This window comes from Rhinolophus ferrumequinum, chromosome 27, assembly GCF_004115265.2.
Source record: "Rhinolophus ferrumequinum isolate MPI-CBG mRhiFer1 chromosome 27, mRhiFer1_v1.p, whole genome shotgun sequence".
Classification (NCBI taxonomy): Eukaryota; Metazoa; Chordata; class Mammalia; order Chiroptera; family Rhinolophidae; genus Rhinolophus; species Rhinolophus ferrumequinum.
Window position 1 is genome coordinate 10,848,132 of NC_046310.1, and position 25,269 is coordinate 10,873,400.

A 25,269-nucleotide genomic window follows, 5' to 3' on the forward strand; every position below is an offset into this window, starting at 1 on the left:
AAGAGAAGAAATAATTTAAGTCAATTTTGAAAGAATGAATTGACAGCCATTAAAATGGTAGCTCAGTTCTTAATGGTTGCCTCGTTCCGGTGTATGAAAATCAAGTAAATGTAGCCCCATCCGATATTTGCCTGTTTCTAGGCAAATATTATAGCACTGCTGCAGTGCTATAATGAGTAACTTTTGAGTACTTGTGCAGCCTTTACTTGTATTTTTTTCCAACTGAGTACTTGTGCAGCCTTTACTTGTATTTTTTTCCAAATTATCTTTTCAGATTTTGAATATTAAATTTATCCTTATTTGGAATCCAGGAAACCTCAAGAGTTTGTAGGTCGTGTGTGTTTATTTTTATTGCAAGTTTTATTTTTAAAGCTCTGTTTTTAAATTTTTCATCTCAAAACTTAAGTAACATACTTGTCTAAGATCTCAAAATAGTACTGAGAAAATGTAGCCATTAAAAGTTGAATTTTGGTTTGTCAAGAAGAGGTGGTTGGCCAAACTTGGTGGGGAAGTTGCATTGGAATCTTTCTTTGTTGTTTGGTAGTTTTAGTTATAGACTCAGTAAGATACTTGAGTATAGTTCAGTAATACTTAAAATATAATACTAAACCTTCATAGAATTATCTACTACCATGTTTCCCCGAAAATAAGACCTAACCGGAAAATAAGCCCTAGCATGATTTTTCAGGATGACATCCCCTGAACATAAGCCCTAATGCATCTTTTGGAGCAAAAATTAATATAAGACCTGGTCTTATTTTCGGGGAAACACGGTATTTAGGGATATAAAAAGTAACTGTCATTAGAATTGAATTTGGCATTCTAAAATGGATTACATGTAAATACATCTAGTTGTAAGTTACTGACCAAAAAACATCAGCACTTTTTCTTTTTATAAGTATAAAATTTTTCTCGTAGACTTTTTCCTCACAGCTTTTCCGAGTGTTCCTAGAAACTGAAGCTCAGAAACATAATACGACATATTCCTGTCAGTATCCAACAGGGGCAGGTAGACTCCGGTTTTTGTACTTGGTGCTTGTTCTGTCAGCAGTAATCTGAGATTCCCTGGTGCCCGCCTTCATCTCGGGGTCACGGTTTCATTAAGCTTGGGCAATAAGTCTTTTTGCCTTTGCTTAGGAAATCCAAGAGACGAGGAGTACGAAGTTCCCGGTTAGAGAGGCTGAATGGAGAAGTAAAAACAGCTTTGAACCATGATTTAGGAGACACAATCTCAAGGCCTGCATTTAATTGTGTTACTTGCTTAAGCTCATGATTGTTAAGGAATCTGGAAGCACAAGACAGTTTGTCAAGAGCTTCTGTGAATCCAGTTAGAGTGCTTGTAAAGTACTTTGAAAAGTGTAAAGTGTGGTGTATACATAAATGCTTTCATTTTGAGTAATAGTAAAATTAGTCCTAATATTTCTACCTTATTTTCTAAATTAATATGAAATTTGAACCATTTGCGTTTACTTTTGTATTATTTTTTTATCTGATTATTTCTAACACATTTTAGACTGTTTTGCTATTTTATTTTACTGTCTACCTAAAATTGCAATCTAATGATAATATTGTAAAAATAAAAAGGCAAAATGGCACTCATTTTTAGAACCCTTCTTTTTGAGGAAAATTTCATACTTAATATGAATAGCCTGTCTACTGTAATTGTGTGTGTATAAATGTACTTTGCTAGTATTTTTCTCTTTTTTGGTCCTTTTAGTGTAATAGCATTAGGTCTAGGGTAGGAGGATTAGATTTATTCAGATTTTCTATTATAGTATATTCATATTTTCTTAACTGATAAAGTGTTCTGTGCAAACTGCATAAAATGGTAATAAGTAACGAAATAGTCATATAAATAGCTAGTTGTTGCACAAAGTTTTATGGTCTCATTACGAGTTTATCTTTACTGTTAAAGTCCATCTAAAATGTGTGATTGTATTAGAAATATGGACTTATGCCCATTTTAACATTCTTATTATTTATAATTTCTTCAAAATAGGTGCTGGTAGCATTATATTTTTCAATCTATACATCATAGTATACAAGTTTAGTGATATTTTGCTATGGTAAGGTATTTCAAATTTCAATGTGTAGAGCATATTTAATTTATAATACCCATGTGATTTTTGCTTCCCACAAGTTTTTTTAATAAACACTTCAGTTTATCTGTGAATTATCAGACCCAGAGAGGTTAAATGATTTGCCCTACACAGTCGTGATTAATAAGCAGATCCAGATTGAGAATTTAAAGCTTTTTCCTATGCATTACTCTTTCCATTTTCATCGACTCATGGACCTAAAGTTATTAATGGAGTGGTAGAAAGAAGGATAATACAAATTTGGTTTTAGTATCGTGTTTCCCCGAAAATAGGACCTACCCCGAAAATAAACCCCCGTTAAGATCGTCAGCCAGATGGATGCATTTAGTACGTTATGACGATGTTCCAGGAGAAGATGACATGATTGTATTTGAATAAATGTAGATTGTTGTACATGAAAAAATAAGACATCCCCTGAAAATACGCCCTAATGCATATTTTGGAGCAAAAATTAATATAAGACCTGGTCTTATTTTCGGGGAAATAACGGTATAAGACCCAGTCTTATTTTCGGGGAAACATGGTATTTTAACTAATTTAAATATTAACAAAAGTATGTGTTTTGGAAATTGGTTAACAAAATTAACTGTCAAAAATTTAGCTGACTTCAGAGAATGTTTGAATAATGCTTACATAAGTCTTAGTAATGGGTGCCAGACATTGTTCTAGGCATTATATATATAAGCTTGATTAACATCTGTAATAGCTCGCTTAATGATACGGTTATTTGCATTTTACAAACCCGGGTACGGAAATGTTAAGTGCTTTGCCCAGGGTCACACAGCTAGAAAGTGATAGAGCCAGGAATTAAACCAAATTAATTAAACCAAAGCCGTCTGGCTCTAGGGACCATGCGTTTGACCATTATATCAACTGACTCAATTGAGAACAACTAGAGGAAGTTGTAATGTCAATAAAGCTGTGGTAATAAATTAAAAGTACGCTGTTCCTGTGAGAAAATTGAGTATAAATTTCCCCGTGGGTGTAATTTTCAAATAATTTATAACTGTTATTTTCCCAATGATACGGTCAATTGATACACATTTATTGACTTTCTGTTGTGTTAGGCCATGAGCTAAGTTTTACATGAATCATCTCATTTAGTGTGCAGTCGTTCTAAGGGAAACATCTAGGATCACTAAAATGTAAGTTCCATTAGGGCAGGAATCTTGTCTCCAGGGCCGAGAAGAGTGTCCAAGACGTTGGAGGTGCTTAGTAAATATTTTTGAACAAATGAACTGGACAATAACCGAGACTTAGAGAAGAATGTAGAGCTTGTGCGTGGTCATGTATATATAAAAAGTGGCAGTCAGGCTGTAAGCCTGGGTATCTGTTGTCAAAGGCTGGGTCCCACTGTGGCTTTGCTCTTGGGCAGATGGATGTGGACTCAATCCTGTAAGCAGGGATGGGGACACTGGAAGATTTTGAGAGGGAATTGGTGTGATAAAAGCAGTTTTGGGAATGTACTTCTCTCAGACTTGTGTTTTCAAATTAAAGAGATGCGCGTTGGGGACAAGTCAAACCATTGGTGTCAGTCTGGGATGGAAACAGTGAAGTTGGACTAATAAGTGTTAGTGAGAACAAGAGCCAGTTTCGGAGGTGGTACTGTCAGATTGTGCTGGTTTAATTTGGGCAGAAATTGGAGGTGTGACGTAATTAGGAGGTTTTGAATATAGGTACCTGAATAGAAAATAGATTGCTAGAAATAGGGAAATCAGTAACTGAAACAGGGATGTCAGGAGAAGTCATTTTTCTTCTTTTAAGGGATACGTAAGATTTATTTCATTTTTGAGATATACTGATACTATTTATATTGAATCACAGACGATAGCAGCAGCCAAGTAAGCAAGTAATTGAAGATACCACTAAAGTTTGGGGGGGAAGATAGGGAAAAATATCCTGCAGAAAGGAAAAAATATTACTGTTTTTAAAATGTTTGGTGGTAATCACAATGCTTAATTGAACAATTCTGCTTGCCCTCCCCCCCCACACAAAATAGCCAAACCGTCGAGCATATTATTAAACTAGTGGAACAACATGGCAGTGATATCTGGTGGACTCTTCCCCCTGAGCAACTCCTTCCAAAAGAAGTCTTATCTCAGGTCAGTTTCTACTTGTATTTAACAGCCTTTGTGTGCATTGTATGACCTAATAATGACAGATGGGATTCTTGGGAGTTAAAGTAACTACATTATCATGTACAGCTAATGAGTTTTTTCACCATACATGAGCACCAGTGCACTTTGAGAGCAGACTCTTTTGTTTAGCTAGAGAAGCTTGGTAGTTAATGTAGCAGTGGAGTGTGAGGGTTATTTGTTCTCATTGAGGGACAAAATTTTAACTGACTTGGTTGACTAAGTAGGTACAGTTGTGACTCTGAGAGAACAGTGCATACTAACTAACATGGGTACGTCAGGACTTGGTGGTGGGATCTGAATTAGAGTTAACCGACCATATTATACACCAAAAAATCCACACTGGAAGATAATTTTAAGAAAATAAACAGTTTATGTTTACACTAAGAAATGTGTAATGAAACATAAAGTGGCCACAGTCATGTCTGCATGTAAATGAGTCCATCGTACTTAATTGTGAAATATTTTTACATGTTTTACAATTTACCTTAAAATGTGAATTTAATGGTTGTAAGTATTTCATTTCCTCAAGACTTTTTTGGGTATTTATTGTGTACATCTCACATAATTAAAATGCTTTTACATGGTCTTACTAGGTCGGTGGTCCTGACGCCTTGGAGTACGTGCCTGGTCAGGATATTTTGGATATCTGGTTTGATAGTGGAACTTCCTGGTCTCACATTCTTCCAGGTAATTTTAAATAATAGTTTATTTACCAGTTAAGCAGTTTTGGAAATACATGACGTTACTTAGAAAAAAACCTATACTCAAAAAAAAAAAAATTTTTTTTTTTTTTTTTTGCTTTATTTGGAAGACCTCCTGCTCTAATGTAAATGGACCTTTGCAGATCATTTAGTCCAATGATTTCTAAACTTTTGTTTTTCCAAATGAAATTTTATATAGAACCACAATACGTTAGATAAAAGTGGGACTGTTCTCCCTCCTCTTAACCTCCTTGGCCCCCCTGGCAACCTCAAGGCACCCAGTTCTGTAAAACAAAGTTTGGAATCACTGAACTAATTTGACCCCCAGCATTTTTCAGAAGAGGGAATGAGATTGAATTAAAATAGATGATGGCAAAATAGGTGATGGTCACATAATTTAGTGTCAGACCAGAACTCAGGTACCCTGATTTTCAGTTCTCCTTCTTCTACACTTCATTGCCTTTTCACAGCCCCTTCCCCGCCCGGTACAAGACAACTGACTAATATTATACTTACTCATCAGGTAAGTGTTTGCCTCATTGGCTAAGGGAAAGGAGAGATTCAGCAGGAACTAGAAGGGAGTAGTAGGAGAAGGCACATGCGAGGATGTGATTAGATGCTTGAGAAGAAGTGTCACTGAGGATACTAACTGAAAAGTCAGAAGTAAAATGAAGAGTGTGGCTGGTCCTCACCGAGGGTAGAGACAGGGATGAGGTGGCAGGGAAGTGAGGATGGATCAGACAGTTCCTTGCACTGCGACTGAGGGCCGACTTTGGCCCAACAGATCCCGTTTGCTCTCTGGAGCAAGAGAATGTGGGGAAAACAGATTGTCTCTGCATCTGGCCAGTGTTAAAGGGATTGAAAGGGCCTGTCCTCACGTTCCCTTGAGCTATACTTCTGGTTCTAGGCCTTACGATTGAGAGGACAGCAATATGGTTCCTAGTAGGTAAATATTCCTTTATTTGGGCTTTTTCAGCTTAGAAAATTTGAAAAGCAAAATGCGTGTAAATTCGTTTCCTTTGCATGACAGCTAAAAATGTACATAATGCATAATGCCCAAATATGTTACATATTAACAAAATTTTTACAATTTTTTATGTAATCATTTTTTGAAATACTTCATAAGTTTTGTATTTAAGAGAAAATGTTGAGTTTACTTTGTTTTCCTAAATTATATTGAAAATGTGGGCAAATAACACTACATAAGATACTGAAGGTAGTTTATGTAGTGTTATAAACAGGAAGAAGAGTTACCTACGACCACCTTTATGGGGCAGCATCCTGAATCTCAAGAGGATACCGTATGTGAAATAGTGCTTGTGCAGTATATTTCAGAGTTCAATCACTGCTCCGGCCTTGGTGAGAACTGCTGCTAGTAGCATTGTTGCTTTTTAAGTGCAGCAGTGCAAGTTATACTTGGAGCCATGGACTGGATTAAGCTGCACGGAAAGTGTCTATAAAACTGATCTGTGCCGCTGTCCATGGTACCGGTAGAGTTTAGTCTACTCACTCTATTTCTAGTTTGTGATATTCTTAACCAAATATTTGACTGTGATAGAAATAATTTATTAAATACAATTTGGTGGTAAAAATGTACCTGATTAGTAAATCATTTTTTCTTCCTGGTCATATTTAGGTAACTAATTCAAAGAAAGAAAATGTGTTTAATTTAAACATGTATGTTGCATACATAGGAGGCTGCCAGAACATAAACTACCGTTATTGGTAATACATAAACCCAATTTTAGACTGTAGTTTTGACTGTTTCATGCATACTCTTCATCAAACCGTTGTTTTCCTATTTTAATTAAATTTCTGTAATTTTTAATACTTTTTGAGGTACTGATCAAAGAGCAGACTTGTACTTGGAAGGAAAAGACCAGCTTGGCGGTTGGTTTCACTCATCGTTATTAACAAGTGTGGCAGCGAGGAAAAAAGCGCCTTTTAAGTAAGTATTACGTAACAAGTCAGCACACTTGGAGTACTTGGAGTACTTGTTGTACTTCTGCTGGGTACCAGTCAGTGTGTGAAGCCTTGTGCTGACTGGTATATACAGAGGGTGCCAAAAAAATGTATATACATTTTAAGAAAGGAAAAAACTATTAAAATTGTAATACTCAGTATATACTGATAACAAGATGAACACAAGTCATGTGTATACATGTTTTTGGCACGCCCCCATAAGGTAAAACACCACCTTCAATTAGCTTAGTCTCCAGTCTCATGAGAGAAATGAGTTTGAAGTAGAAAAAGGAGAAAATACAGACAAGTTTTGTCACTGATACAGATCACAACTCCTTGAAGGAGTAAAATCAGCATGACTGGAGGGGTGAGAGCCTGTGGAGAACCAGGTGGTGAAATGTGGTTAAGACTCGACACAGAGGGACCACAGAAGGAGGTTCTAGGTTGGCTGAAGGCAGCCTGAGCTCAGTTGTCCTCACTGGAATGTCCGTAGTGGTTAATGACTGAACATTCCTTCAGTGAATTTTATAAATTAGGGATTCTTATTTAGGTACAGAAATTGCTTTTCCTTGTATTTTTTAAAGGTTCTAGTGAGAAAGAGCCTTAAAGAGCTTAAGATTTTTGCAATCTTACAATGAAAACCCATTTCAGAACAATTTAAATGTTTGTCTCTTGTATAGCATGCTTTTATAAGCCAATAGAACAGCAGATACATTTTTCTCTTGACTTGTCTTTTCGAAGGTAACGTTGAGGTGATAATCTGCTCTTTTCAAGGCATACTTTTTCCTGGTTAGTTTTAATGATCAAAATCAGTGCATAATGCTCAGGAAATACTTGCTTAGTAAAGGTAAACATCAAAAATTTCCCTGTGCATAAGTACGTAGCTTACTATTTAATATGCATGATAAATTAGCTGCCGAGAATTAGACTTTGAAGAAAAGCTTTCATACGTAATCTGTCAAATATCCTATTTTTGTGTCAAAATAAGATACTCTTTTTAAGCTGTAAGTCATCTCCAAAAAAATCATTATGATTGTGTTTATTATTCTAATAGCCGATTTATCTTCTTAGGACAGTGGTGGTTCATGGATTTACCCTTGGAGAAAAGGGAGAAAAGATGTCCAAGTCTCTTGGGAACGTCATTGATCCTGACGTTGTCATCAACGGAGGACAAGTAGGTGGTTCTCTAATAAAATCTTTATTTCTGTTTTAAGGCTCTTAAGTTGGCAGCTAAAAATACGCTTCATGTAGTTCCTTTCATGTAAAACATCTTTGTACAAATAGCAGATGCATTACCATGTTTTAAAACTAGACTCTCAAATAATACATGACTTTAATGAAAAAGGGAAGGGCTGGATGGTGGCCCTTTTGACTCATTTCAGGTCTGAATCTTCAGTTGGGTCCTGAATCATTCTACCCCTTTTGTAACTGTCTGAGCTTTAAAAGTTTGGAAACTGTAATGTTCCAGTTAAAAGGAAATGGTATAAGAAAAAAATGAGATTGCAACTTCTAAATGCATGTTTCATTATTCTTGGAAATTACACACCACTATGAACATCAAATGTGGGGTTGCTGATCATTTGGTTTATTTTGCAGTTTTTAGAAAAGAAATCACTTGTCTCTTACTTTACTCCTTTGGCTTTTTACTGCCCTCCTAATGCCCAGCAACCATTTCTTTGTTTAGAGAGTTGCTAAGGAATACTGAAAGGGAAAAACAGCCCCTCCTATTCCGCTCCCCCATCACGGGGACGTCAGGGCGCTGCTGTGTCTGACCACCGGCTCTGATAGGTAGATGGACACTCATGTGACCAGGGAGGAGACTGGTGTTAGCATCTGCGCAGTGACCAGATTGGAGAGACCACTCTTCTTTTATTCCTAGCGTTGTTTTTTAGACACAGTTTGGTTTCTGAGATCATAGCCCTTCATTACAGTGCAGGTATTCAGTATTTATGCTCATATTGTGCACACACATTTCTCAGTAGGAAATTGGTTCACCTGCTGGAACTGAAAGCCATTTGTATGTTTATATTTTTTTTCCCTCAATGGAAAGGATCAAAGCACAGAGCCTCCTTACGGTGCCGATGTCCTTCGCTGGTGGGTGGCCGAGTCCAATGTTTTCACTGAAGTGACAATTAGTCCCTCTGTCCTTAGCGCTGCCAGAGATGATATCAGCAAGGTCAGAGCCATCGTTCTTCCTATTTCTCAATGAAAAGTTTATTATGTCATTGTTTCAGGCAAGGGCACATTTTGTTGGCAATGCAAAACTGAATGAAAATGAGTTCTACATATGTTGTGAGCATTTAAAAACATCCTCTATTACTTGTTTAAAAAATTAGTAATACTAATAATTTTATATACTGTCTTTTTATATTTTATTAAAATATATAGCCAATATATCTTTCGTTTTAGCTGTGAGGCTGGTGAACACATTTTAACCTTCCCATATGAAGAGATAAGGCCACTGAAAGGTGACTTGCCCTAGGTTATAAAGAAATAGAATGAAAATTCAGTCTTTATGTGTAAAGTCCAGTGATTGTTTCTATAACTGGACTGTTATAGAAACAGTCCAGAATGAGAGTTTGTTTTCTGTTTTTTTCTTTGCATTTGTAGTCTTACTTAGGAATGTTTAAAAAGTATTCCAAAAAGAAAAAAGTATTCCATTAAGAAAGTAACATGAGTTGGATAAAACTTACAGAGAAATACTTTTTCAGTAAGAACTGAAGGCACATCAATTTCTTTGACTGCATTTTTTCCCCCCCCAATAGCTTAGGAATACACTCCGCTTTCTTTTGGGAAACGTGGCTGGTTTCAACCCAGAGACAGATGCCATCCCTGTTAACAATATGTACGTCATAGACCAGTACATGCTACACCTACTGCACGACTTGGAAAACAAGGTCAGTGTGAATTAATGAGCTTTTGGAAAATGGAAATATCAGCACTGTTGTAGGTTGAAATTGGAGTTGCATGTAAATGGACCAAACCTTGCTAGAAATTGTAACTATAGCACTGAAAGAAGTTAGACTTGATAAATTCCACATATTCCTAGGTTGACTGACCTTAGGTATAAGTCTTAGGACTTCTTTCCTAGTTTCTCAGAAAACTAGAGAAGTACCTCGTGGGAACGATAGGCCCAGACTTCTCCTCAAACCATGTTTTTCTCTCAAGATCAGCTTTGTTTCTCCGACAGAATGGAATAAAGTAGAATTGTACTTGACCTGCAGATGTACCCCTGAAAGCATAGAAATAAGAGTATTCCTGTGTGTGTCCTAAGTTATTTTCTCATTTACATATGAACACAACTTTGTGTTTTCTCAAAAACTGGCAATGTGGTTGCTTCCACGTCCCCTGTCAGAGGCATGTGTACAGTTTTTCGCCCAAGTTTACTTTTCAGGCATAAATGAAGAAACATTGGTAACCTCTTCATTGTCTTGAAGTGCTGTGATTTCATCATTGAAAACCTGACCCTTTCCTTTGATGAGGGTTGTTTTCAAGTTTCCAGAGTTGAATGTACTTTTCTGAGGGTAGTCAAATTTGTGATCCAGGATGTTTGGGGACCCCCAAGAGCTCTTATCACCTGTTTTGTATTTGTCCACCTTTGAAACATACTTTCAAAAGGAACATACTTTGTTTACAATAACTTGGATTTCCATTTGCTTACCCAGCTTCCAACTGTTTTTGGCTTTGTTTCCTAGATTACCGATTCATATAAACAGTACGATTTTGGAAAAGTTGTTCGGCTATTACGAGCCTTTTACACCAGAGAACTTTCTAACTTTTATTTCAGCATAATCAAAGATAGGTATGTATGACTGAATACTGAAATACTTAACAAGTATTTCTTGTGTGTCTTCTCTGCTTGGCAAGTGGTGAGCAAGCTGGGCAGCATGGCGCAGTTAAGAAGATTCTAGAGCCAGGCCTGATTATGAATTTTCGTTCTGCCACTTACTGTTTATCTGTAAAGTGGTGATGTTAATTTAACATCATCTCATAATGTGGTTACGAGAATGAAGAGCAATAAGTAATGTGCGTAATGCTGCGTTTTATAAAGTAAGTGCTCAAGAAGTAATAGCTAATGTGAGTTAATGCACACAGTACTTCTTTTCAGGAGTTTGGAAGTCTTAAGGGGCACAGAGACAGCCTTGTAGGGGTGGGAAGTCACATTGTAAATACCACCAACCAACTTATCAGTTGTCTTTAATGCACTAGTCTAGACTCTGGCTATTTTCTGAAAAACGGAATTGGACATTACTACGTAGCTGAGAGTTTTTTGAGGGCTATCTGGAAGGAGTAAAGTATAATAGAGGATGTTATTAAAAATTGTGGTAGAATATCTTATTCTTTAATTAGATTAGATCCACAGACTAGCCACTGTAAGAATACGCTCAGCGTTGAAACAGCGCCTGTCTTGGCAGTCAGAGTATACAAAGTGTTGTCAACTGCTGAATTTGTTCTTGTTCAGGCTTTATTGTGAAAATGCACATGATCCTAAGCGACGCTCTTGTCAGACTGCGTTGGCTGAAATTTTGGATGTAATAGTTCGTTCTTTTGCTCCCATTCTTCCTCACTTGGCTGAAGAGGTATTCCAGCACATACCTTATATTAAAGGTAAGGAACACTTGATTTGTTCTCTGCATGAGAAAGGCCCCTGTTGAGCGTGCAACTTCTAGTTGTATCTGTTAGGGGCACTTACTCATCCACAATGATTTACGGCATGATGTGTCTTAGTCACGTCGTAATTTCTGCACATACTTGTACAAGAGTAGGATGAACTGCCGAATGGCTTTCAAGCCACCTTGAAATGTTTTCTGAAATGTATTAGCAGCTTGACTATATTGAGCAATCACTTTTTCTTAAATATTTTTGTAAAGTCAGAAATACATTGTTTTATTAAAACAAAGTATCATGTCTTTTAGTAATTACTTTTATAATAGTCCCCCCCCGCCCCGCCCAATTGTATTGAGCTTATAGAAAATCAGAAACTGTAGAAAAGTCACTTACCTCACTACCCAAAGACAGCTGTTAATATTGGGACATTTCTGTTTTATTTTCTTCATCTTTTTTTTCTTTGAGCTCTTACTGTATATTTTATCCTTTCTTTAAATAACAAAATTATTTCCACATGTTCACGTAAATGTCTGGTACGTATTTAGATGGCTTCACATTTCATCCCACGATTACCTTAACTAGTAATTCTCATTTCCCATGAATAGTAACTATTTAATGGTTAGAGGTTTAGAACCTCTGTCAATTCGTGTTTGTTTTTTAAGAACCCAAGAGTGTCTTTCGTACTGGGTGGATTAATACAAGTTCGATCTGGAAGAAGCCTGGGCTGGAGGAAGCCGTGGAGAGCGCCTGCACCATGAGAGATGCGTTCCTGGGGAGCATCCCTGGCAAAAACGCAGCCGAGTACCAAGTTACCATTGTCATCGAGCCTGGGCTGCTCTTTGAGATAATAGAGGTAGGCCTTTGTTTGGACCTTTTGCAATCGTGTTAATATCCTAGTTTCACCTGAAATTGTTTTTTTTCAAAAATCTTTGTATAAATAAGATTTTTTTTTTATTAAAGAATTAGGAATTAGGATTTATATCTTCTAATCCTGATACATCTCTGATTCATTGCTTCCTTTTCCTTCTCTTACAAGACATTTACTCTGTTGCTACGTTACAAGCTGAGACAGGGTAGGTAGAATAGTTTTATTTGAAATGTACGGCAGTTTAGAATATACAAAAATGGGCAGTCTCGTGTTAAGGGTCTGGTTGGCTCAGCATTTCGTCTACCTGGACTAGATCCAAACAAGTCAAAGAAAGATCTGGAAAAAATTCATTTGCTCCAGCAGATATGCTCATATCTCAAAGCAGTCATCTATTTTTATTTCCCAAGGGTTGTCAGAAGTTTCTTCTTGGGATTCTTAGGAGTTGATTGGCCCGACTGGCTTAGAGCTTAATGTATTGACTCAAGATTTTTCTCTAGTTGTAATGCTTCAGAGAACTGGCAATGAATATATTTGACAGTTTTACTGATACCGTAGTTTTCTAAAAAATGGCCATCTCCTTTGGTTGGTAAGCTCAATTAAAATTTTTAATATTGTTACTGATCAAGATTTGAGGCTTGAAATAGCAAGTATATTTGAATTGTTAATCTGGTAACAGAATTTCGATGATACATTCACATTTTAAAATGTATGGCTGGGAAGTTCTGACTCCATTTTATGAGGAAACGAGCATCGAAGCTGTGACCTGGCTCAAGCCCCACAGCCAGTGCTGTACATGTCATGTTTCCTTTGACTTCATTAGCTCTGAGTAATAAGCTGAAAAGAATACAGCTCATTTAGATCATTTATACTGGGAAAAAACTTTGAATGTGAATACATTTTCTTAGGAATTACAGAGGTAGCTGTCAGATGGAGTCCTGGTTCTGTCAACTACTAATTGCATTTGTTAAAACGAAATTAATCTCTTGGAATCTCCTGTTTTCTCAGGAGCTTTTTGAAAAAAGGAATGTCTGTATTACATAGTTCACAAACTCATTTTGAAAATTACAGTGAAAAATGTCAAAGTGCTTATCGAACAGCTGCTTCAGTGTCTTCTGGAGTTCTGAGCGGTTTTCAGATAGCCGTCATTGGTCTACGTGGCCAAAAGCAGGTCCTTGTGTCGTGGGCATCTCAACCCTCCAATGTAGGAAGCATGATACTAGGAGCAAGTGAGGGCTTTGACAGGCCTGGGCTGCAGCTGCAGCTCCACACTTACTGGATGAGAAAGTTGGGCAAGTTGCCCTCTCTGAGCCCGTTTCCTCACTTGTAAATGGGAATAATTACCACCTTGTAGGTGTTTTGTGAGGATTGGAAATAATGAGCGTTTGGCATCTAGCAAAGTGAAGTGCCAGCATAGAGTGTATTCTCCATCAAGTTTTCAGTTAAAAACCTTTCATACTATTAAGAACTGATGTATTTTCGTAGTATTAGCATCAGGAGGTCATAGTACCAAGGGGTTTCTCACTAAACACAAGAATTTACTGTCAGTAACCTCAGTTTATGGTAAAAATGTAACTTAGTAACTTGCACATGCTTCCTCTCAGATGCTACAGACGGAGGAGACGTCCAGCACCTCTCAGTTGAATGAATTAATGATGGCTTCCCAGACAACCTTACTATCGCAGGAACCGCTCGAGATGGCTGCAGATGTGACTGAGCTGAAAGGGACATTCCTAATCAATTTAGAAGGTCAGGAGAGGAACAAGTGGCAGCTGGAGAACTGAATGATGACTGTAGGTCATCTCCAACTTCCCCGGGGACCACATGTATTCTAAAGGCCGATACACACTTGGAATAAATACACCTTTCCGTGGAAACGAAGTAAACAGTGGCCAAGTTTAAAAAGTGTCCTACCCGCTGGTGTGGGGAACAGAGGGCTGGGGTAGAAGAGGGAGTTTTCCTTCCTGTCCCGTGAATAAGTAGTAAAGATTCTGGCTTACCTGGCTTTTCAAATGTTAATGTACATTCTTTGGGCAACAAATAGACAGTAATTTACTTTCTTTACTATGTGTTATCAGTCTGAGCTCTGAAAGGATCAACAGGGCAGAAAGTTGTTTCCTTTTGTCCAGACCAAAAAGTCTTAAGTGCAATTGTCACTATAATTTGGCTCTTTTTAAAATTCTTAAGTATGTAGCTGGAAAGAGTGTACTTTATCAGAACTATACCTGGATGAAGCGCTAGAAGGTCTGCTCTGCCCGAGCTAGGTACAAAACTGAGTGACTTGGGGGGAAATCAGCTAACCTCTCAGGGCCTCAGGTTCCTCAGCTTTTCCTCCCTTGTCAAGTTGTGTGATTCCGTTGTCTTGGCTACTCACGCAATGTGACAAGCTTTACCAAGGCAGGAAGGAGAAAGCTTGAAAAAGGAGCACCTGCAAAACCAATGAAGATACAGTGATATGATTGATACTCCTCGTGTGTTTTTCTTGCACAGGTGGTGATATTCGTGAAGAGTCTTCTTATAAAGTACTGGTCATGCCAACTACCAAAGAAAAATGCCCTCGTTGTTGGAAGTACACGGCTGAGTCCTCAGACACACTCTGCCCCCGATGCACGGAAGTTGTTGATGGAAAATAGGACCTGTCTGCTGTTGACAGCTGTCCGAGCGAGACGCCCGACAGTACTGATGAGCTTAGATGGATGGTTTACAATGTTGGAAAGAAATCCACGGTTTAGGTAATGAGTGGAAGAGGAAATGCTGCAGGATGAGAGTCAGAGTGAGAATTCTAAGATTTTCCTGTAACTAGCTACAGAATAATGTGCACATGTACATGCCCATATGCAGAGGGGTTGATACATCCGTGACGGAGGCATTCAGAACAGACACTGAATGTGCTTGCCTTCCAATGTGGCTGAGCAGAAAATGTTTTATATTTTATACATCTGTTTGACTCAGTATTTAAGTTCTGTAACGTCTAAAAATAAAGGCATTCTAGAAAATGATTGAGTGATGTTGGTGTAGAAGTTAAGAATATCAAGTGAAAAAAATGGTTTTGATTGGGAATGGCAGGGGTGTGTTTCCTTTGAGAGATTAAAAGAGTAATTTCGTTCTGCCTTACTAGCAAACACCAACCTTTTTGGAATAGCTAGTTTGGCTGCATTACAAAGAAAAACATCACCAAATCTGTTATTCTCATATGATAGGGGGAAAAAATCTTAATAGTATGTACTTAATAATTTAGGAATGTTAAGGAAACAACATGAAAGCTGAAAATTTATTTCACTATTATACATCAGTTCACAACAATGAACAGACACAGAAATCAGCAGTATATACAGAATTTCACTACTTACAGTACATTACACAAGATAAATAGAGCATTTTACAAACAACTCAGTGTTGTGTTAAAATCATTCTAAAGATGACTGATTCAATTCAGCGGAAAACTGTCAGGGTGAGAGAGGGCTTTCCCTGTTGCCATCGAGTACTTCAAAAATACTTTTCTCTTAAGAATTAAATGAATTGCAGCCACTTCTAAGTGAACATTATATTCCCTGTACACTTAGTATTATTAAATCTGGGTTTTCTGTGATTTTAAATTGCAGTTAATCGTGTTTTTTGTTTTTTGTTTTTTTTAAGAAACCAATTTAAATATAACAATGTTTACTTTGACCTTAGATGAATTTCTGCTGGTGGAGGGTCTTGCCTTCCATCTGTGAAAAACTCACCACCTGAAGTGCAGTCAGTGAAGCACAATACAACGTCTGCCTTCCTGAACACAGCTATGTATTCTCTTCTATCAGATTTATTTTAAAAGCCCTGGATGAAACAGTAAAATACTTAACTGCTTTTCTTAATCATACAACTCAGAATCCAATTTTAAAATTCTGAATGGTAAATTTTAGGATTACAAAGCTAACTAGAGACGCAATGATTTATTAGGGGGATCTATGTGCCATTATTTCAGCTTATTAATATACTCAGCAATGCCCACATTTGATTGTGTTCTACCAGAATAAGTTTAACCAGTTTTATTATCTCAAATGCTAAGTAGGTACCCCTCCCTCCAAAGTGATAATGGAATCAAAGTGAAGGTTTAATCTTTAGAAATGCTGTAATTCCAAGTTTTCTTTGACCAGCCTCCAAAATTCATAACTATCTTCCAAATATTTAGAAAAACCACAGGAAGAACTAATCCTTCATAATACATATAGCCAGTACCTATAAAGCTAGAGCTATTTATGAGAACTCATGGATGTGTCTGGATGGGGCAGTGGAGATCCAAGCAGAGGCCGAGAGGCTGGACTGGCTAAGGTCCTTTCACACTGTACACAGCGTGGGTCTCCATCAGGCTTACAGGCCCCTCATGGCAAACACTCAAGACAGCCTAACAACTTCTTTCTCAAGATTTAATTTAGATTAAACAGGAAGTTCTTATTAGAATGTGATCTTTTAGTTAGAAAGAATCGACATTGGGATACCCTCACACATCAGACATTTTTTTCTTTATGTCCCTAAAGGCCATATTCAACTTTGTACAGTTGCTAGAGTTGGCTTCTTTCAAGGAAGGAAACGAACTTCTGTATCACAATGAGTTACTATGAATAACAACTGTGATCCATGACTGATATCAGTAATTGCACTGTATGGCTACATTCCAAAGATATACCACGGTAAATACTTGGTATTTGTAGAGCTCAAAGCACTTGTTAGAGTTTTGGTTAATTTGGTTTTAATCAAAGGATTATTCAGCACTTGGACTGCTCTAGGCACTGTCGGGTACCCAGCTGTGAGGTAGGTTTGCTAAAGCTGTCATATCACTGAGCATTTTCTGTCCTGTTCCTAAGAACAGATAACATTCCCGAGTCCCAGACGCAGGCATTTCTGAACACTTATAGGAAAAATAAAGTTGGACTTAATCTTTTAGCATCTTTGCCCTTTTTAAACATAAGTTTTACAAGATAATACATTTTTACAATGACCTGATGTGGACAGGACTTTGAATCTTGGCAAAAGGCAGATCTTACCTTGTATTGTAATTAATTTTGTTGCGTTGCTCGCATCTGATTCTCAATTTTGGCAAGTACAGCAGATACTTTGGTACTTGACACGGGTTCTCTCTAATGTCCCTTCTGATGACTATGACGATCTCGAACCCTTATTCCTGCAAGGTCACGTCCTCTGGTGGCAGCAGCACAACCTCTGGTAAAGGAACCTGTCCTCATCCGGAAGTCCAGGTGACAGTCCAGCGTGGATTAAGCATGAGAACAAAAGCATGTCCTAACGTTGATTACAGGACAGTGGGCTGTTTCTCTATGTTATGGATGGGGGCTGTCCACGGACACGTGGAGATGTGCTTACAACAATCACATTTTGAGTATGAAATATAGAATCTTATAATAACATGATCTGTAAGTTATAACCAATTTTAAATAGCAAAATTGAACAATAAACTACTTAAGTGCTTGAGTTAGAAATAAACAGTGAAACATCTGTATTAGTAATTAATAGTATAATTGATATTTCTTTATATTTTACCTTCAGTTTTACCCAAAGGAGTGGAATTTAGCCCGCATTGTACTTTTTTAAAGTAATAATATATTTTTATTTATTTTATAAAAGAAAAAAAGACAAACTCCCTCCATAAAATTCCAGCTCTTACTATGTAAAATAGCCATGCACTAATTCATGTTATAGTCACACAAATTTAGACTGTTTTCAGTGGATAAGGGTCATAAAGAAGGAAGAGATATGGCTTCCACAGCTTCGATGAGGTGTAAGGCTAAACTATACTGCCCGTGGTTTTCTGGTAAAAGCTCAATTACTTTATTTACTAGGTTAGCTGTTGTGGCAATTGGCACTTCTGTGTTTTGAAGATCCTGGGGGTCCTGCAAATGGGACACAAAAATAACCCATCAGTTATACATACAACTAAACTGTTACTAATTTAAGAGTTGTCAGAGTAGTTACTTCCCAATAAAAATGTTTTTCTTCAGAACTAAGTCAATTAAACGTATAATTACAGTTTTCTCCTCAACTATTATTAAATACACACTTAAGACCACACCCCATGACCTGATTTATCTCACTCGACTGGACTCACCATCGCTTTCAGCCAAGTGCAGAGTGTGGGTGGAAGTCTGGCAAGCAGCTCCATTCCTTCTTTCGTCTGGGTGTGGAAGAGTGCGTGAGCCAGCCTCTGCCCCGTGAGCACCAGCAGCTGGCTGGCAAGGACCTCTTTGTCATGGACCTGGAGCAGGGCCTGAGGAGGTGAACACGGACCTGACCTAAGAGCCTGACCTGCCCTAGGCCAGGCGCTGCCAGGGACGAGTCCGTCCAGTTCCTGCGCATCTGTGGCCATGGCTACAGCTGACCCTTGAACTACAGCTGACCCTTGAACAATACGGATTTGAACTGCGTGGTTCCTCTTACACGGGGATTTTTTTCCAAAAAGACTGTTAGTGTCTTTGCTCTTATGGTTTTCTTTTCCCCAGATTACTGTACTATACGAATACAGTATAAAACACATAGAGCATCAAATGTGTTAACTGCTTGTCGCTGTTAGTGGTAAGACTTCCAGCCAACAGTGGCTATTACGAGTTAAGTTTTGGGGGAGTCAGGTTATATGTGGGCTTTCAACTGCATGGGGGTCAGCTCCTCCCGCCCCCGTGTTGTTCAAGGGTCAACTGTACAACCAAAATATAGTCCAAATCAAACTCCCCATTTAAAACCCAAATTTCTGCCATCACCTCATTTTCCAATTCAGTATGTCTACGAGTCATTTTCAAGCTTTTGGAAAAGAAAAGGAATTATATGAAATCACTGTACAACTGCTTAAAACCCTCTGATGGCTTCAGATTACGCTGTGAGTAACCACGGGCTACGAGACCTACGATCTCCTCACCTCCTACTTCTTCACTCCTCGCTCACTGTGTATCGTCTTTTCCTGGACCTCGCCAAGCTAGTCCCCGCCTTTGGTTCCCCCCGCTTTCTGAGTGGCTGGTTGCTGCTTATCCTTGGGGGCCTGGTTCAAATGTCACGTCAGACCAACCCACTGTAGTCGTTCTTGTTTATTTACACATTCCCATTTATTTTCTTCACAACATTTGACTCAATACAAAATGTAGCTTGCTTTTCGGCTCCTACCAGTAGATTGTTAATTCCCTGCGGGAAGGAGGGAAGGAGGGAAGGAAGGAGGGAAGGAGAGAGGGAAGGAGGGTGGGAGGCAGAGAAGGAGCCTTGTCTGTTTTCACTGGTACACGCCTCTGCACAGAACAGGCCTGGCACATGGTAGGACTTCACCAAACATTAACCAGAAACGGAATTTGATTAGTTTTATATTGTAATATTCTGTTCTATTTTTGCGCGTAGATGTTCTAACAAAAGGAAAAGCAAAAGCTTTATTGGAGACTTGGCTGATTCTTTACTCCCACCATTCGTTCTATAACTCGAGCCCAAGTTACCTTCCTAAGGCGATTATTACCTCCTCTCCTAAGTGGTCGACGCCATAGTTGTAGAGTTCCGCCACGTAATGCCTTCTGACAGTATCTTCACTAACTTGAAGGTGATGGGCCAAGTCCACGGCTAGAACTGGCCAATCCTGGTCTTTCCCAAAAGGAGTGGTCGGTGCCTTTTCTGAGGAATCCTTGTCTTTTGCGACTGGATGTTGGGCCTGGACGGCTGCACTAACAACTTTCAGTAAGAACTGGAGAAAGAAATACAGCAACATCTTATTCATTTGTTTCCTTAAAAAAATCGAAATCAAAGTAATTGTTGGCTTTTCTGTCCATTACAGTGGCTTTTCCATTAAAATTGCTGAATTATCAAAAAAGAACACACGATTTAAGGGAACCTAGTAGCTCTCAAGAATACTTTTAAAGTGGTCATCCTTTAAAGGCCAGCGAGATTTTTTCCTTTACTATCTTTTCCGAGAAACAAAAACAAAATCCAAAAACTAAATTACCTGTTGTCGTATAGAAATAAAGTTTGGATCCATTTCCCCACTAGGTAGTAACTGAATTGAAGTTAGGTCTTTGAAAAAGGCATTTTTCCCCTAAAGAGAAAGAAGAGAACAAGAAAACTGATGAGTGGATTATTATAAAGAGGGAGAATGTAAAAATGAAGTCATTTAATTAACTCATGGTTGATTTGTTTCTCCTTGAACAATAACATCTTAGAATTTTATTCAATTAATTTTTGTAACCACTACCTACTATGCGGTAGGCGGCCTTTCAGCTGGTCCCCACTAATCCCCTCCCCTGGAGTGGGGGCTAGTGACTCACTGCTGGCAAAGAGAAGTAGGCAGAGGTGATTGCATGTCACTTGCAAAATCAGGTTACAAACGCACTGTGGCTACTCGCTCGCTCTGAGGGAAGCCAGCTGCCACGCAGTGAGCTGCCATGTGGAAATGAAACCCTGTTCCGTCAGCTTGGAAGTGGGTCCCCGATCCCCAGCCCCGCTGAGCCCTGAGATGAGACTGCAGTCCTGGCTGCAGACTCAACAGAGACTCTGAGCCAGATATACCCAGATAAGGGGGACCCAGATTTTTGACCCACAAAAATGATAATAAATGTCTGTTGTTTTCAGCCACTCAGTTTTGGGATAATTTGTTATGCAATAGTAGTAACTAATATATAAGCGTGTACTCTGAATCCTGTTAAAAACACTTGTTTGAGAATAGATGTGTGTTTGAAGAGCCAAAATCCAGTATCTGAAAACAGGGTTTAAGTTCCTTGGAAGGAAATGTAAAACAGAGCAGAAGCACGGGTCTCTGCGTTAGAAGCCGCAGGCTCCTGGCCACACTTCCCACCAGGAACGGCAGCAGAGAACCCCACAGTGAAAACCTATCTATACAAGTCACAAATGCACTGAACAGCCTCTACTGATCTGCGTCCTGCCCAGCCCTCAGCTCCACGACGGCTCTGACATCCTCTGAGGCACTTACCTTACTGTCAAACAGGGACAGTGGCTTCACAGCCTTGAGAGAAAACCGCATAACTGCGTACAGGATGGAGCACAGCACGGAGTGGTGCTCTACCAGCGGGTAGTGGATGTGTCTCTGTTCAAGGGCCAGTTCCGCTATGGAGACTGGCCCCTCGACAGTGAGCCACGCATCCTCGGTGTCCAGGACGGGCGCCTGCATCTCATCCCTGCTGACGTCTGCCTGAGTGTTTGAGAATGGAGACATCACAGCTTGCAAATATCTTCATCAGCGGCAAGCAGCCAAGTGCAAACCCGTCTTTCTCCCAAATTATAAAAAAAAACCCCGAAGAGCTGGTTCTAGTAAGAAACATCACTACTTTTAGGCTTGTGTTAAAACTTTAAAATGAACACATGAAAATTTTTCTTTAGTCTTTAAAAGTCCAACGATTTTCGAAATATTAAATATCTCAGACAGTTTTGAATGAAAATACACCTCTTTTACCTCCATTAAAGTCTGAAGGAGATCCAAGCAGGAGCCAAGGAAAGAGGTCATGGCCGTGTCGCTCATCCCCACATCCTGTTTTTAAAAAGGAACATAATTAGCTCCTGCAGCCAAACTGCTCTAGTTACTATCAGAAAAATAAACAGTACACAACACTCTATTCAACTGACTTTCCACATGGGACCGGCAAGAATTAGAAAGCCAAGGCATTAGTGCATTTTAATTCCTTTATAGATTTAACTAATTTTAAGCTTGGGCTATAAAGAAAAATGGCACTACTATCAACTTTTTAAAATGAGCATTTTGGGTGTATTGTAAAGACACGGTGTCATTAGTCACCATAGATGGTGGCAGTCATGCTCACTGTCCAAGAATTCAGACAGGCATCTGATGGCCAAATAATCATGGTATCTGGTAAGATACACGCGAGAGGCCATGTGAGAAGTTGTAAGAAAACAGCCTGGTCTGGTTTTGGAGCATCTTTTAGAGACACAGCTGAATTCTGTGAACCAAACGTGAACCCCCAAGCCTGTGAACTAAATACCAGACACACCGTGGGCAACAGAGCATTCCTGCTGACTCCCTTCAAGGGCCTGCCCAGGGGCCACTGATTCATACACAATCTCTTTTAAACCAACAACCAACGAATTCCTCCTCACATCCCTAAGTAATTCAGAGAGTGTGTGTGTGGACACACACACATATATGAACTGTAGTCACGGAGACACTCAAGCACATACCAGAATTCAACAAGGGGGATTTTTCGAGACTAAGGCCTGTAACAGCTAGATTTGTATGTCCCAGTATTTCTTAAGATATTTGTAATAAGAATATTCCTAAGTTTTGAGCAAAATATAGCACTATTAATCCCTGGCTTCACATATAAGTACCCGTGTCTGGGGACTGGAATGTTATTTAAGACTATTTGTACAACGGTTATTACACAAAGGTAGATCAGATTGACTGCTCCTGAATCCACTTCAATTTCATGTCGGACGTATTTCTAATTGGAAGTAGTGAAAATAAGCAGCGGTGGCAGCAGGTTACCCTCCTGTCCACAGTCCAAAGTTGAAGACATCTTGCGAAAATCTAGTGTAAATATGCTGACAATCTGGGAAGGTCAATAAAATTGGCGGAGTTCATGAGCGGTTCCTGAAGACAGCATTCTCCTTCCATTTTTCTTATCTCCTGATATGTCATCACAACAGTAAAAGTCAAAGTTCACCCCTACGGATAATGAGATCCTATTGAAAATGCAGGATTAACAATTACATATCTAATCACAGGCGACTAACTTACCCTTCGGCATAACCTATCCTTTGGCGATTTTCCAACCTAAGACAAAAAGGACACAAAATGCTGTATTTATTTAATTAAATAAAAAGGCATTGCTATGGTATAGGAAGCAAAAAGTTACCAAATTTTAAAAATATAAATGCAGCTATCAATAAATGTGGCAACTTTTTATCAATTAAATGTTGGTTCCACTCATGCATGTAACATAATGCAATTAATTTTGTGGTGGAACATAAAAAAAGTATTATGAAAAATGTATCACACCGGGCTCACATATAATCCTTTTCAAAAATAAGTATTTTTGAACTAAGTAAGAAAACACTCTAAAAATCTGGTTCTTACTTTGTATGATCAAATAACTGTTGCCTTAAGACCCAGAACCAAGGCTATGAACAAAAAGCAGGTAAGAATTTTGCTTGTTGATAAAGACACACAGAACAATCTAAAGCAGACTGAAGTTCTGTTTCTAGTTCAGAAAATCAGTTGATTTCCTTGATTCTCTGGTACTTAGTAAGATGGTACTCTATACGTGACACAGGGCAGTAAGTGGCAGACAGAAGTTCTGCCCTTCAGGAACTTTATAAGAATTCACAGGAGACAGTGACAATGGAAGAGGGAACCCCAGTACCAAGGACCCACTGCCTCATTACCTCTTGTTGAGATGACAGCCATGGCCTTGGAACAAGCAAGCTCAGCCCCCACCAATTCCAACATATTTCACCCAGTTGCCAGAATCTTCTAAGATGCAAATCTGAATGCATCATTTTACTGCTTAAGGCTGCCCCAATGTCTTCGCGATAACAGCTCCATTTACTGAGCCCTTACCCCACGTGCCAGGCGCCATGCTAAGCAGCTGACACACATTACTGGAAAACCCCAAACCCACAGCCTACATAGGATGCTCTTCACGCTCCGCTTCCCGCTCCTCCCTCCAGCCTGTGCTCCACCCGTGAAGCTACTGCAGCTCTGAGTCCGACACACTGTCTCCAGGACACTGCTGGAAGACGTGTTCTCTCACCCACTTCTCGCTGGTTCATACCTGCTCCTCCTCCAAAATTCAGCTCAGAGGCGTCCTGTGTCATGACTTACTTCCTCTTCTGAGTCCCCAAAGCGCCCTATCATCTACCCACCCATTCTTTAGACTGTGGTCTTTATCCCTGCAGCCACAGAACCGAGCACAGTCCTTGGCCAAGAAGAGACACTTACTGAATATTCATCGAGTGAATGATCAGGACTCTGCTTCCTAGTTCAGGACAGTTTAAACCCAAGTTATGAGCTTGATGTACACTGTACACAGTAACTCCACACAGAAAAGGCTTTGCATTATTATTGCCTCAAAACAGGGTCGTCGGAGGGGAAGTAAAACAGAACAGTATCATCAAGGCCAACGGACTGAGTTTTAAGAGAGCAGCACATACATGGGCAAGAAAGACGAGCACAAAGGACAGGACAGATTTAACTGGAAAAAATATGCCAATAATGCCCAAAAAAGCATTTTCAGAGGAGCTGTGGCCTAAAGTGGGTCTGAATTCCAGTGCTGTTCGTGGCTTAGGAATGTCTGTCACTACATTTAAAAGAACATGTTGTCATTGCAGTGCTGATTCTTCTGCCATCCACTTCACTGAAGCCAGATTAAGTCACATTCCCGACTGGCCTGTGAAGCATACTGAGCGGCCTGGCCGCTCAAAGCCACGGACTACTGTCCAGTGCACTGGCAGCCTCCACTCCCATCAGCTGTTACGTGCTTACATGTTATGTTTGTTCCCAGATCTACTTATGCTGGTTGTACATATGGAAAGTATGCAATTTAATTCAGTAACTGATGAAATGTGAATGAGGAAAAAGAAGGAGTCATTCATATGAATACTACATCAGTGCTTTAACAAGATTTATGGAGGGGAGTAGCTACCTCCTAGGGCTACTGGATTAGATGTAGGAAACAACTATAAAAATTAGGGGTATAGTTATAAAAATCTGAAGATTTTACACTCGGAATGCATCACGACTTTAAAGATACAGGATCTAGAATTCAGACAATGCATTATGGGTGAGGTTTAGGCAGGAAAACCTAAGTAAAACTTCAACTGACTCCTTCCAAAGAAAACACCTCGGCCTTACATGCAAAGACGGGTGAGTAAGTGTACACTGGCACGTTGTAATTTAAACCCAAGTGCTTGAA

General features: G+C 39.0%; 2 protein-coding genes across 2 annotated transcripts in view; one reads left to right on the plus strand and one right to left on the minus strand.

The window, feature by feature from the left end:
* The window catches only part of IARS2 (isoleucyl-tRNA synthetase 2, mitochondrial), a 31,353-nt gene extending 15,981 nt beyond the window's left edge, over nucleotides 1-15,372 (plus strand). The window contains exons 13-23 of the mRNA XM_033099344.1: nucleotides 4,099-4,201; nucleotides 4,831-4,924; nucleotides 6,778-6,886; nucleotides 7,972-8,074; nucleotides 8,951-9,076; nucleotides 9,666-9,797; nucleotides 10,596-10,702; nucleotides 11,363-11,508; nucleotides 12,171-12,361; nucleotides 13,978-14,122; nucleotides 14,864-15,372. Of these exons, the coding sequence (XP_032955235.1) occupies nucleotides 4,099-4,201; nucleotides 4,831-4,924; nucleotides 6,778-6,886; nucleotides 7,972-8,074; nucleotides 8,951-9,076; nucleotides 9,666-9,797; nucleotides 10,596-10,702; nucleotides 11,363-11,508; nucleotides 12,171-12,361; nucleotides 13,978-14,122; nucleotides 14,864-15,006 (1,399 nt within the window). The 3' untranslated portion in view covers nucleotides 15,007-15,372. The remainder of the gene's footprint in view (nucleotides 1-4,098; nucleotides 4,202-4,830; nucleotides 4,925-6,777; nucleotides 6,887-7,971; nucleotides 8,075-8,950; nucleotides 9,077-9,665; nucleotides 9,798-10,595; nucleotides 10,703-11,362; nucleotides 11,509-12,170; nucleotides 12,362-13,977; nucleotides 14,123-14,863) is intronic.
* Nucleotides 15,373-15,630: 258 nt separating this feature from the next.
* Nucleotides 15,631-25,269, minus strand: part of RAB3GAP2 (RAB3 GTPase activating non-catalytic protein subunit 2) — a 65,067-nt gene continuing 55,428 nt past the window's right edge. Inside the window, exons 29-35 of the mRNA XM_033099343.1 lie at nucleotides 23,094-23,129; nucleotides 21,795-21,869; nucleotides 21,315-21,533; nucleotides 20,334-20,423; nucleotides 19,854-20,075; nucleotides 18,474-18,632; nucleotides 15,631-18,258 (exon numbers count right to left, since the gene is read on the minus strand). Coding sequence (XP_032955234.1) covers nucleotides 18,103-18,258; nucleotides 18,474-18,632; nucleotides 19,854-20,075; nucleotides 20,334-20,423; nucleotides 21,315-21,533; nucleotides 21,795-21,869; nucleotides 23,094-23,129 — 957 coding nt within the window. The 3' untranslated portion in view covers nucleotides 15,631-18,102. The remainder of the gene's footprint in view (nucleotides 18,259-18,473; nucleotides 18,633-19,853; nucleotides 20,076-20,333; nucleotides 20,424-21,314; nucleotides 21,534-21,794; nucleotides 21,870-23,093; nucleotides 23,130-25,269) is intronic.